At 43.9% G+C, this 14,180-nt stretch overlaps 1 protein-coding gene across 2 annotated transcripts in view; it reads right to left on the reverse strand.

The window, feature by feature from the left end:
• LOC144120860 (ATP-binding cassette sub-family C member 5-like) overlaps window positions 1–14,180 on the reverse strand; it is a 38,410-nt gene that overhangs the window by 12,314 nt on the left and 11,916 nt on the right. Inside the window, exons 6-20 of one of the 2 annotated variants that reach the window (XM_077653629.1) lie at window positions 13,637–13,719; window positions 13,357–13,530; window positions 11,896–12,043; window positions 10,891–11,147; window positions 8,010–8,162; window positions 7,353–7,496; window positions 7,118–7,189; window positions 6,429–6,553; window positions 6,269–6,341; window positions 4,811–5,168; window positions 3,072–3,131; window positions 2,368–2,567; window positions 1,336–1,393; window positions 1,064–1,209; window positions 186–315 (exon numbers count right to left, since the gene is read on the reverse strand). In XM_077653629.1, the coding sequence (XP_077509755.1) occupies window positions 186–315; window positions 1,064–1,209; window positions 1,336–1,393; window positions 2,368–2,567; window positions 3,072–3,131; window positions 4,811–5,168; window positions 6,269–6,341; window positions 6,429–6,553; window positions 7,118–7,189; window positions 7,353–7,496; window positions 8,010–8,162; window positions 10,891–11,147; window positions 11,896–12,043; window positions 13,357–13,530; window positions 13,637–13,719 (2,181 nt within the window). Of the gene's footprint in view, window positions 1–185; window positions 316–1,063; window positions 1,210–1,335; window positions 1,394–2,367; window positions 2,568–3,071; window positions 3,132–4,795; window positions 5,169–6,268; window positions 6,342–6,428; window positions 6,554–7,117; window positions 7,190–7,352; window positions 7,497–8,009; window positions 8,163–10,890; window positions 11,148–11,895; window positions 12,044–13,356; window positions 13,531–13,636; window positions 13,720–14,180 lie in introns of both variants that reach the window. The other variant, XM_077653628.1, reaches the window with a different exon arrangement.

Consider the following 14,180-nt stretch of genomic DNA (forward strand, 5'->3'; position numbering starts at 1 on the left):
GACTGAATGATGATAAAGACCCAAGGGCAGTCATTGGAGCTGAAGTTTGAAATCATTCCCAAAATTCAGAAATAATGTACACGGGCACTCACTTCACTCAACCTACGGCTAGCAAGGCCGTTCTGTTCTGTTGTAAATACCACAGTAGGTTTTTAGAAAACAAGATGAAGAGAACAAGCACTCACTCTCGTCCATGTCTTTGGAAAACCGGTTAGTAATGCGACCAGATGGGGTCACATCAAAGAAGCTCGTTGGGCATCGTAGTATCCCTTGAAGCATTTGGTTGTGGAGCTTGCTAGAGGCATTCAATAAAATCTGGAAGGAATAAACAAAAAATAAAGACCCTAGAGTACACAAGCAAGCAATGCCAAGGTGCTCCAAGCTCTTTTAAAAATGTAAGCTTTCAACAAACAATAGATACTTTACAAGTTTACTCTCAAGTCACTCAATGTTTGCAACACTTAGGGGCAGTGAAACTTGTGATCTGAAATTGCAGGTTAGCCAGTGTGCAAAGATTGAAGAATACAGATACTACATATATACCATTAGGATGAAGCCTTTAACACAAGACACCTGAACTCTTTCTGAAGAAAAGTTTGACCCTTCTAGGTTAGGGTCGCCACGATGGCTCATTCGGCTGCTGACCCGAAAGACGCGGGTTCGGTCCCGGCCGCAGTACTATGCGATGTCAGAACCCTAGGTGGTAGAAATTTCCGGAGCCCTTCACTATGGCATCCCTCATAGCCTGAGTCACTTTGGGACGTTGAACCCCCATAAATCAAATCCTTCTTGGTTAGGCTGAGTTGCATTAGGATAGATCAGCCGAATGTAATAGTACCACCAGCAACATAGGGTCATACAAATACCTCTGGAGTGGAATGAATTATGGAATTAGCTACTTTTGCCAATAACAACAACTACTACCTCACTGCTCAACACAAATAAATTACGGAAGGTGTGAAAGTTTGCTGTAATAACCTGTGCAGGGGCCATTGTACAACTACACGAGAAATCTGCACACCCAATTGAAAGGCAAACATACGCAGTGCACACACTAGCATACCATTGTGCATGCGATGCCCTTGACGATGCCACACAAGAGCATCACAGGCACAGCCACACCATAGGCAATGTGGTAGAAGCTGTCTGAGTGGCCACTTGCGTCTGTGTGCCCTTGGTGAAAAGACTGGTTGCGAGCAGTCAAAAGGCCTGCAAACAAGTCGAAAAAGAAAAAAAGAGCAAATTATTTACATTTTAATGCCAAACGTCATTGCACTTTATTCTAGATAATCAACAAGGCTTTCAGCTTAGTCACACGTAAAGCAATATACATACCTTTGACTGGTGACTGTGTGGATGTTTCATTGGCAAAGGCAGTTTTTTTTGCCTGCATCTGAAATTAGAGGGGAAAAAGAGAATAAGAAATATATGTTCACGAAGCTACAATGATGCTCAAGCAATATAATAAAGGAGCAATTACTCATTGGCATCCACCCAAGCGCAGTTCCGAGGTGGTTCTGGGTTGGAACCCCGGACCAGGACGAATTTTTCTTTAAGAATTTTCTAAGAAAGCTGTATAGCTTTCCTCTGTAGCCGTATGGCTGCGCTCGGGTGGATGCCAATGAGTAATTACTCCTTTATTACAAAATCAACTCCACCTTGACATTTGACCTAGCAATATGGTAGTTAGGAAGTAGCGTACAGGCAAGCAATTATTACACTTGATCAATATATACTAGATCACAGAAGAAGCATTGATACGTTAAGACAAAAGCGAAACCGAACAAAAATGTTTGGCCAATTTTGAGTCTGGAAAAATTCCAGTACACTATCCATGGTGTACATAGCCCCTGCATACCCATCCTGGCTAGCTTGCTTTCCGATGTGGCCAACTGTATAGTCAACTCATGCAACACTTTATCACACGTGTGCTGAGCTGATGACCCAAAGAAAGCAAATACAAAACACAAGATCAACATCTGAACACGATAAATGCATATATACCAGTCGGTTAGACACTGTAATAACACAAAAATGTTTGCATTTGGATTTGGCTTCACAGTACTATAAGTTTATAAAACAACATGATCCTCAGACATCTCACAAGCATGCAAACAAACCTTTATTAGCACAGTTGCGAATTGTAACTTAAAATCTCTTGATCACACTGTCTCCCTAACACTCACTCAATGTGTAGCTAAGTATGCTTGCTGGCAATGCCAGGAATATTTCAAAACAAAGTCCCATTTAATGTAAGAAACACCTTAGTCACGTGACATGGACTGCCATGAACGATAGAGAAAGCGAGAAAATGGAAGATTGCCGTTAACTAACCAGTATCCAAATTTGTATCCACATCAGACTTACCGAGTCTACCCAGTACTGCAGCCAGACATTGGCAAACATCTGTGCACCGACAAAGACCAGGAAAGCCACAGCCAGCATGGCCACAACGCACGGGCCACCTGCAGCTCGCACGTAGAGGCAGGTCGCACGTTTCGACAGGCCCCCAATCGCCTTCTCCTCTTCTTTCACCAGACGGCTGCTTCCTTCTATGCTGCCGTCCACTGTGAAGATCACCCGATCAAGTCACTACAAGGTTGACCTTATGAGACCTTACGAGCCACATATTCATTTTTGTGCAATTTTCTCCCTCTATTGGCTCAGTGCGATTTCAAGCTTTGGTACTGCTAACTCGAGTGAAGTAGGTTCAAGCCGAGTCAAGTACGAGCGAAGTCTGTTTGGTTCGGTCTAGTCTGGTCAAGTTATGTTACACGTCAAGTTCAAGGAAATTAAGCTAGTGCTCACCACACTGACGGCTGAACTGAGTACTGTTCAGTGACGACAAAGTTTTTCTTCTGATGGTGGGAAAATGCAGTAGGTATATGTAATCAAAGGACCCCCAATCAAAAAAAGAAACAAACTTCTTTCCCCACCATCCAGTAGACGTGGAAAATTTACCGCACCCTGCATCCCCTTTGTGACAACGAAACTAATGGTAGTACTAATACAAATGTAATGCTGTCTCACAGAGCAAAATACAAAATTTTCACGCAAGAAAAACTGCTTACCTGTATCCTTGTCACCAGTGAGTGTTTCTTTCGAGTCGGCAGTATCTGCTTTTGGCATATCTGGCAAAAAGAGAAAAACATGAAATTACACTTGAGAAACGTTGAAATTTGGGCTTGTAGGGTCATAATTCGCAGCAACTCGTTCTTGGTCCCTTGTCCTGTTTGCGCTATTGATCCGAGAGATGAAATAACTTCACTGCTCTTCCTTATAAATATGAGCTTAGGGGTTATGTTTAGTTAAGATGACTTTTTAAAGTAAGAGCCATTTTAATTACGTCCTGTAATTATGTCCTGCACATGATGCAAAGACCCTGCGGGTTCTACACAGTGTTAAAGGACAAAAGTATAAAATTTCACTCTGTAGAAAGGCACAAAGCGGGTGTGAAAGTAAATTGCAGAGAAAGTTAAACGGAAAGTAATGTGACCAAAATATAACAAGGCCAAGCATGCCAAGACAAGCCCATGTTTCTAGAGAAAAATTATCTCTACAGTGTCTTTTTTTTTTACTGTTATTAAAGTCTTACGAGCTCTACACATGCAAAGGGGTGACCGACTGTGTGGAACTGCCAAAGCCAGACCTCAACCACGTTGAAAAGAGGAAACCCCTGTGATTAAAATTTATTAAAACATACCTTCTATAGCTTTTCCAAGAACTCACTACTATGGGCCATTCCCAACTCTGATGTACTTCAATAATTTGCACAATTACTTGGACAGTTGCCCGCAGAACCTGTGCCCACAAGCCATTTGCTTGTACTGGTTGCATATGACCAAAAGTGGCCTGCTAAAACAGTGGCCACATTTCAACAAAGATGAAGCGCAAAAATACCCATGTACACCCCTGCGCAAAAGTGCCGAGACCACGCCAACAGACAGGACTGCATGCGAACGCTCTCTGCCGGTGCAGCGCCTGTTTTCAAGATGTGCATAGGATGACTAATCAAATATGTTAGCCTGTCTGCAGCGCCTACACACTTCCGCCAGGTGCACCTTTGTACACAGAAAAAATCGCGATCACTGTCATTCGCGTGGTCTCTCCACTTTAGCGCATGACTGTACACATTAGGATTTTAGTACTCAAGATGAGGGAACTCAAGCGGCTGAAGTTAGTCCGCAGAAATGCAACTTGATTTTCGTCAGAAACCATGCTAAGCTATGGCATGTTCTCGAGGATACAATAAAATTTGTTTAAATATGCGGTGACAATGGTGACACCAACATCTACCTCTTTATGAACAGGGTTACAGTGAAAAAACAACAACATTATTCATTAAAATATTTCAGAATATGACAACTGAATGCCAACTATAATAAGCCAACTCAATGGTGCAAATAGCGGTTTCGCACAAACCACATAAAGAGTGCAATCTCGCACAAAGGTGCAGTTCATACTTTAGAAAATGTACAAGGCTGCTCTAACACATTAACAAGAACATTTTGGTGTCAGCTGCTTATGCTAAACTCCTCTCAGAGATCTCGTGGTCATCGTATATGATGCGACATCACAAAGCGAAGTCACAAGACTTTGTCATCGGTCACAAGAACCATAAAACCTGAATGGTCAATGGGTCCACATGACACCCAGACACATAAACGACACAGACCCGCGCCTGACCTCCTTACACTACAAGGCCCCCGTAACAGTGGACACAAAAACTAACATTGCGCAATCACGTTATTCGAACGGTTCTTCAACAACTTTTTAGTAAGGCATATATACAAACCACAAGGAGACCAACCTCCAGCTCCGGACTCCACAGAGACCTTGGCGGCGGCGTCCATTTCGAACATCTTGCGGTACTCTCCGCGGAAAGAGATAAGGGCAGCGTGTGTTCCTCGCTCGATGATGCGCCCTCCGCGCAGAAAGAGTATCTGCTGGCACTGCTCCAGAGCAGTCATCGAGTGGGTGACGAGGAAGACCGTTTTCCCACGCAAGGCCCCCAGGATGCAGTGCTCCAACAGGCGGCGTGCCACACGAGTGTCCACGGCTGACAGCGGGTCGTCCAGCAAAAAGATGTCACGGTCGCTGTACAGGGCCCGTGCCAGACTGATGCGCTGCCGCTGACCGCCGCTCAGTGTCGCGCCTTTCTCGCCAATCTGCAGACAAGCGCCGCAGGAAGCTGACAACTTGCTTTAACCATGGCAACAAGCATCACCTTTATGTGCAGTCGAAAACACTAGCATTTGGGCCAGTGCACTATGCTCATATAGTACTGTGTTGCTGCTGAATGAAATAACTGCTGCTCATGCTTGAATCAAGGACTCATATGACCTGAAAACTTCCAAATGGGCTGTGTTCAACGCAAGTATGAAGACTGTGCTGCACTGTTAATTAAAAACAAACAAATAAATTAACAATAAATCAGATGCACACTACCGGCAATGAGATAAAGCTGAAAATGTGCAAATTCACGCAGCAAACAGCAGCGGCTTTATCTCATTATATAAAGAGAAGAACAGTGCACCCTGGCTGTGAAGTCTAATGGATGCACTGTTGAGCTAACCTCACTACCAAAGTCTGCCTGTAAGGATAAATAAGGGTGAAAACAAGCTAGGGGAAGAATTTACGGATGTTTCCCTTAGCAATGTTAACACTCTGTAGCTGTGCCTTGAAGTAATGAGTTCAGTCAGCCTAACCCTGGTGTCATTATGAGCCCATCAGCATGCCCTACACAGTGGCTCACTCTGCCCTGTAGAATGTCTACATAAACCCACTCACAGTGGCACTCACACAAAATGTGCAACTAACCACCAGCTTTTAAGACGACAGATGTCACATCAAGAGCTGTTGTTGTGGCTACCCAACAGCATGGAAAGTAGTGAAGTAACATTTCTCTTTTTATGTGTTGTTGACGTTAGACAATGCTACAAATGACATCACACCCAGACAGCTAGAGAGGGTTAAAGAACAGTCATATTCAGTCTACTTAAATAGGGATGCCATGTACTTCACACTCATTACACTGCCATTGAACTTAAAACTGGCGAATCCCAGAATCGTACTAGCTATGAATTGTGCTATACCTACTAATCTGCAGAATGTTATCCACCTGTGAATGTTTCAGTGGATTATAATGCCACTGTGTTTACTTAGAAGCCATACTACCCAACATGTTGCACATTTACTTTGCACACAAGGCCAAAATAAATCAGACAGTGAATGCAAAAAAGTATATACACAGCACGAGAAATGTTACCTCTGTAAGATCTCCACAAGTGAACTGGGCCAAGTCAGGCAACAGGCAGCAAGCGTCAAGGACAGTGTCGTACCTGTGAAAACAATGAGCCCAAGGTTAGAACAGTTATAGCCACAAAAGTCAAACTCACTGTTCAGCTCAAGCAAGGTAGAACTTTCACCTTGACTTCAAATATGGCAGCCCAAAAAGAATGTTGTCCCTGATGGTGGCATTGAAAATCCAGGCTTGCTGGGTGACAACTGCAATGCTGCCATTGACATCGATCTCTCCAGCCAGCAGGTTCATCTGGAAACATTCGAGAGGCACCATAAGCCCAACACAGGTTCCATACTTTTTGTTGCGAGCACTGTCACGTTCGCACCACATTAGCAACTTGGCGTGGATATCAAGCGACGATGAAACAACGCACCACGCTAGAAGACTTTTGCAGCTTAGAACGAGCAGACAATTGCATAAACTGCTTTAAGGGAATAGCCACGTACAATGGACTCTCGTTCAAACTTCTGGTTTAATTGAACTCTGGATGATCTGAGCACACTTTCAGCCCCCCTTAAGTTCAATTATTGAGAGTTGACTCAGCTGTATAACTGAATGCCGTTTAACATGCAGGAGGCATAAGAGATGCTATCTACAAAAGCACAGCTTTGTTGACTGCAAAACAGAAATTCAGAACAGAACGATTTTTGCAACAAAAGAGCTGCAGTGATGCGAGCCCTGCCTGAACAAGTTTGTGTTTAGTGCACACAGAGCAGAAGTTTAATCCATGCTGGAAAATCCTCAGTTTCCCCAAGGTTAGCAATTTATAAACACAAGATGTTCAAGGACTGAACACCCTCTGTAGACACATACCTCACCGCACAAAGCATTTAGAAGTGAAGTCTTGCCACTACCCACTCGGCCACAGATTCCTATAAGTGAGCCCTGAAATCAGAAAGCGGAATCAAACACTTGCAGAACAAGAGAGACCATAAAACAAAGTTGTTGAGCAAAAGATTAAAGCAACTACTCCCTTTGTAGCACACAATGGCATTACTTGTTTATGTGCATAAAACACAATACTATAACTAATATTCCTTTTCCATACCTTCTTGATGTGCAGGGTCACATCTTTCAGTGCCTCCTCGGGTTCAGCATTTGTCTCATTAATGGGCGTTCTTTCATTTGTGTCTCCGTTGCACACATCATCTCGTGCAGACCTCTGCCTTGTCCGCTTGCCATTTGGCACACCCTTTGTGGAAGTAAAATGTGGTAATAAATACCGGATTAAGCCGTGAGCCATTGGCTAACAGTGCAAGGGGAAGAAATTCGGTTTACTTTCGATTAACACAATTTTACAGCTGATGTAGGGGCAAGGTCTGAGAAAAAATAAGGAGCCTTTCTTGACTTCAGAAAAACCATGATAAAACATTTCTTCGAATCACAGACGCAGTCCATTGCATTGCAAATGGCCACTCAAACAGCTTCCCCTTTGCCTTGGAGCATTTTTTTTTGTTGCTTTACCTTTTTGGTGCACACTAAATCACTGATAAGTATTGCACATCTACATCTTTACGCTCCAATACTGCCTCTCACAATATTGCATCAGACATAAGAAAAGGCAAACGTTTTGCACCGAGGTTATGCAAGTGTACAATTCGCATAATCTGAACAAGTTTTTGGCTTCCTCTGAGTGCAAATTATATTGAGACGGCAGTATGCATTAAAGACACCATGGCTAACTAGTGGATGCGTGTTCACTAACCTTGAACCTGTCCTTGACGATGTCCACACTGTTGATGTTGGCCTGCACAGTGTTCCACGTGAACGTGGCATCTGAAACTGTCACAGCAAACCGCTTGTCTTTCTCCTCTATTTTCCTTGTCCACACTTTGGCATCGTCCAATTCCAGGAGCTCCTGCACAGATATTACCGGCAACACATAAGCTTGACGTGCCAAGAATATGCTTCTTAAACTGAGCATGTTAAAACTACAAGAATATGATACAAACACCTGCAAATCATTGAACCCTTTTCTTATATCTAAGGCAATCTTCACAATTAGCTACGCATGTTATACAATCCTCATCACTTCAGCATAATATGTCAACTCACAGCATCAATCATCAGAAGAACATGTTTTCAAGCAAACAAGTTTTCGGTTTTTGAGGGCTTAAACGCCCACAAGCAACTCAGGCTATGAGGGATGCCTTAGTGGAGGGCTCCGGATAATTTCAACCACATGGAGTACTTTAACATGCACAGACATTGCACAGTCCAAGGGCCTCTAGCATTTTGCCCCCTTGAAATGTGACCGCCACAGGAAACTGCGTCTTTCTGATCAGCAGCCGATCACCATGACCACAGAGTCACCACGACGGCTCAAGCAAGTAAGGTATTGTGGTGAATTATAAAAAGAAACCGAATACAAGCAGAGACTGATGTTATATATTCACATGACATTATCATGATAGCAGTAATGATATAAGCATGGTCAAAACAGCTGCCCTTGTAAAACATTGATCAGTAGTTCAAGGGTAAAATTAAGGCTTGCAGAATAGAAATTGCTGTTCTGCAAGCCTTAATTTTACCCCTGATCTACCTCAACTTGAGTCACTGCTGTTTTTAGATATTCGTTTGTATTTCATTGACCCTGGGCATGTATGCTGGACGTATTCGCCACATACTAAGAAGTCTTTGCTTCCTTTTGACTCGGCCCATTCAAAGCTAGCAAAAAGAGGAATAGCTATGTCATGCCTTCGTGCAGCACTCTTGAAATCGTGTCATCACAAGACAAACGAAAGCTTCAGCAACCCAAGTCAAGCGTCCAGAAAATTCTGGATACCCTGTTCACGTGATTGTTGCCATGACAGAAACGCTGATAAAAAGATAAAAAGACCCCCATAAAGACGCACAGAAGAGGAAAAGAAAAGAAGCTTCATTGAAATGCCGTACGTGCATTGTGTGTCCTATAATCTCAAGAGAATTGCAACAAAATTTGAAATCGATGTTGCTTTTAAGGTGCTGTGCAGATTGTCGGAGCTTTTTGGCATGGTGACAGGCGAGGGCCTAGAGAAGTCTGGGTGCAGTAAGAATCACGCAGAAAGTTTTGTTCCGTGCAACGGAGGTGTTTTTTATAGTATCCCTCTGAGCTGTGGTCAAGTCTACATCGGTCAGACGGGCTGCTGTCTAAACAACCGATTAAGGGAGCATGAGAATTCGCTAGCTAACGGTTACGGCTCGAATCTACCACCCATTGTAAGGACTGCAAATGCCACCCTCTGCTGACAAACGCTTCGATAATCAGTCGGCAAGAAGGAAGGCTCGAATATGATATGTTAAGAATCTGTTATCTATTCATTGTCTCCACCCTTCCCACTACTCTTGCCCTTTAAGTTTATTTTCACCGTTCTTACGAATGAGGCTTTGCGCATGTGTGATGGCTCCCGTGAGATACTGCGTACTTCAATACATCTGTTGAAAGTTTGCGCCCGTCCCGTCCACTTCTCTGCTGTGTCCTTGTGTCTTCGCACTACAAACACTTCATCATGACCTACCAACAGGCCCAAATTGCTACTCTATTGATCAGTAATTCGAGATTTATCGGCTGTTACAAAGCGGCATTGCCTAATGCTCTTGAAAACTTAAATGACACCTTGCTACAAATCTAAAGGTCATGCGACCTGGAGAAAGTGTTATGCTGGTGCAGCAGGGCTCTTTTTTTTGTGGCTACAGCACGCTACAACTGCAGTTAAGCTTTGCAAATGCATTAACAAAACATTTTAATTTTGAATAAAATTAGTTACTGTATTTTAGCTTCAAATAAAACTATAGTTACTGAGACAACCTTGGTCCCCCATGAAATGTCTAGATGCAAAAATGCATTTATGCTGCACAGTCTCATTGTGAGCCGCGTGTTACCACTCCATTAGAGCCCTGGCATGAAACCGAATTTTCTAACCGGAAACAAATCAGGCTGCTAATTAAGCAGAACATGCTTCAGCAAGGTTTCAGTTCACCGACCCACATGTAACTGAAATTTTCTACATTCTACCTTACTGTGAAGAGCTTGACATGTGTGAAGTTACTGTGTGCGAAAATTGCATGTCTTTTGGTTTGGTTTATGGGGACTAACATCCCAAAGAGACTCAAGCTATGAGAAACACTGTAGTGGAGGGCTCCGGATAATTTCAACCACCTGGGGTCACTGACGTCACACACTACACGAGCCTCTAGCATTTCACCAACGAAATGGGACCGCCGCAGCTGGGATCGAACCCAAGTCTTTTGGGTCAGCAGCCGAGCGCCGTAATCACTGAGCCATCACAGCGGCTTGCATGTCTTTTCCATATAAATTATTCAAGAAAATGACAGTGTTGACCTTGCCCATTCTTTTATGCTACTGACAACACACACAGCCAGGCCCTGACAGACTAAACAAAAAAAAAGCACATACAACTTGCACACTAGTAACCGATATTTTCACTGTTCAATTCTTTGAAGAATCAGGTGACTGCTATACAAACAGTGAGGATGCTGCAACAGTGAAGATGCTAGTTACAGTGAAGATGCTGCCAAGTGCCTAACATGAAATAAAAAAACATCCAACGAAACTTGTGCGTACGCACAGGCACACGTGCACACACCTGGATCCTCTGCAGCGCCACTTTGGCCTCGGTGACTGCTCGGATGGCGTATGGCAGGGTGCCGATGGAGAAGCCCATGCCATTAAAAAGAGCAAAGAGGGTGAAGGCCTTCGAAGCCAGCAACTCGTGGCCTGTGGCTCCATAGCCTAGCAGTGTCGTCACAGTCGCCATAATGAGGATCACTGGTGTCACGGTCGTTGAGAGTGACTGCAGAAAGTTGCCCTTCATCAGTACTTGGCGCTCGTCATGCCGCACGCCTGTGATAGGAGGAAAAAAAAATGATTAAAAACTTTCGCAGCGTTTTAAGATTTTCAGTACACCAAACAAGCAATACGTATAAACTGGACAGTGAAAACGACAGCGCTTAAGCTCTAATGCTAGAAGAATCAAGTGTTACACCTGTCCTACATGCCTTCCATCAACTGCTATTTTGCCTTGATGTCTCAGCAGCATTAAATTGCAAGCTCAGGCTCGTGTATTAGCTTTTTGATGAGGTACACAATGTTAGTACAGCTTACACTGAAAGACGAACTGATCAGCATCTCCATTCCCCTCCATTCTGCACGGACAATGCTCAAGTGGCCACACCTCAGACATGCCGTATGTTCAATGAGAATAAAAATGCACTTCTGACACCGCAACCACAAAACAGCTCGCAGCCTCGCTTCTCTACATTGGAATGCTGCTACATGCACAGACAGCAGGTATAGACAGGTGCAGGTTTAGCACGACAAGCTTTGGTTTGGTTTATGGCGGTTTAACGTCCCAATGTGACTCAGGCAATGAGGGACGCCGTAGCGAAGGGCTCCGGGTAATTTCGACCACCTGGGGTTCTTTAACGTGCACTGACATCGCACAATACAGGGGCCTCTAGAATTTCGCCTACATCAAAATTCGACCGCCGCGGCCGGGATCGAACCCGCGTCTTTCGGGCCAGTAGCCGAGCGCCGTAACCACTCAGCCACCGCGGCGGCTTAGCACGACAAGCAAAACAGCGGTGCCCACCATGAATCTTGTAGGAGAAAGGGTCCTCCCAGGCATACATCTTGATGAGACGAATGTTATTCACCACCTCTGCCATCAGCTGCACCCGCTCATCTGCTTGCTTCACAGTTTGTCGCCGGAGCTTGGCAATGACCGCTGCTATGCCACCCTGCAGACAGTGCACACTCAGTCAAGGTTTTCCACCCAGATAAGACTAAAATAGGCTATATTTATGGAACAAAATCAGCACTAATTGCTGCCAAGTTTTACAAAATTAGTAGGAAGTATTCACCAACCCATTCACCTAGTCCAATCGCATGTGCACACTCAAATTTACACAAGGAATATGTTGAGAGATTTTAACACCCCACCTAAAAATTGGCTGGCCTGTTGCAGAAAGCAGTTGTATCTGAGCCTTTGTAATGGTATGGCAAATATGAAGAAAGTGAATTGTAGCTATTACTCAATTTATGTTGCTTCCAGAATACCAGCCTGCCTAGTCCAATTTATTTAATGCATGGATGCATCCCCTGATAAAAAAAAAATTGCCGTAAATAGATACATACCTTACCCTTATCACTGATAATTTGAGAATGCTTTTGCCAGTGTATTAAGCAGCTGGTTGCCAAATATACACCCACACATCTCAGAAGCACATTTCCAGCAAGTTCCTCAACCCTTTTCACCACAGCTCTCAAGCATTCACTCATGCGTGTGCATAGAACTTTGACAGGCTGTAATGTGGCGCACGGCACCTATAAGTTTTGGTGGAAAAAATGCACTTGCTGCTCAGCCCAACAGTAAGGGTGAGGCTAGTCTCGGGGGACACTGAAAGGATATGTGAGGGTTCCTCCTCCCCAGTTCCTTTGTGTTAAAGGGTATAAAAAAAGACCAGGAAAACCAGTGCCCTGGCAGTCCCGTCAGGGAGCAGAAATGAGAGAGTCTTGGTTTGACCCTGGCCACCGCTGTAGACACCAGGGACAGTCTCCCCCCTGTCGGGTTCAACCTCGTATGTGACGTCCAAACAAAAATTTGCCTCTGCTTTCTGTTTACCTATTCACGGGCCCTCGTACACGCGACAAGGCTTTACAAGGCTGTCAGTTTTTTGAAGTTTGTTCTAGAGTGGAAGAAACACGGCAACATCACAGAAAATCCTCTTCCAACTAGACCATATTTAATGAATCATTTTCCGACAGAGGAGAACCAAAGTAATCACTTCAAATCACAAAAGGGCACATAACAAATATCACGAAATGTCAGTTACTGGGTTAAGTGGCAAGGTTAAGAAAGTAGGTAGCTCGCAGTGACTGCATGCACTGGTAACTGCAAGGTCAGCGTGTTGCACAATTATCCTGAATTGAACAAACTGAACCAATAAAAAAAAATCCTGCAACTTTTACATCTATCACATAATACACAGCTTAATTAAGCAGCTTTTTACAGGGCACAACACATCTGAATATGAGGGAACTGTGTGTTTACCATGACAGGGTAGAACAAGAGTATCACAAAGTTTCCCATAAGTGCCCATGGGCCAATGAGGTAGCAACTGTAGACCAAGGTCAGCAAAAACATCACAGGCGTGCCCAGCATCAGAGTCCCATTCATGGCTGCATCAAACACCCGTTCCATGTCATTCGTGACATGGTTAATCAACTGAAAAGAAAAAAAAAAATGAGCATGACGTAAATGGCACCATGGTTACTTTTTTCCTCTTATGTAAAAGAGATGTTCGGATCTGAAAAACAAGAGCGCTACTGACCTGTCCTGAATGCTTTTCTTCAACCCTAACCTTGAGCATTCTTCGGTACATGAGCAACTGCAAGGCCCCCTGAAGTCTTATGCCTGCAAGATGTAAGGGAAACATTAGTAATAACAGTATACTCGAATACTCGAAAAATTTGCTGAACAAGGCCAGGCAGCAGCTTAACAGTGGAGCAAGGGGTGAAAATGACCAACTTTTTGGGATGGCTTTCAGTGCCTGCAGATAAGTAAAAGGTACATTTTAACCCAGTTTGCACGGTGCTGCCAGCTCACATATGAAAAGGAAAGCTTTCTTACTGTTTCTAGAGTTGGAGTTTGACAATTGCGAATTCTTGCCTAGACACACTTCACTCAGCTCTTTGTCAGACATACCTCTACGTTCTAGATAACAAAAATTAGCACTATATGCTCACCGGCACTGACATACAAGGCTTACACATGGTGCATGCCAGCAGACAACCTATATGTGGTTTCTATTGCTACTGGGCCACCAGCTCAATGGGAACAAAGTGAAAAAATGTTGCTGTATTCAGGAAGAACTA

This window comes from Amblyomma americanum, chromosome 2 (assembly GCF_052857255.1).
Source record: "Amblyomma americanum isolate KBUSLIRL-KWMA chromosome 2, ASM5285725v1, whole genome shotgun sequence".
In the NCBI taxonomy this organism is placed as follows: domain Eukaryota; kingdom Metazoa; phylum Arthropoda; class Arachnida; order Ixodida; family Ixodidae; genus Amblyomma; species Amblyomma americanum.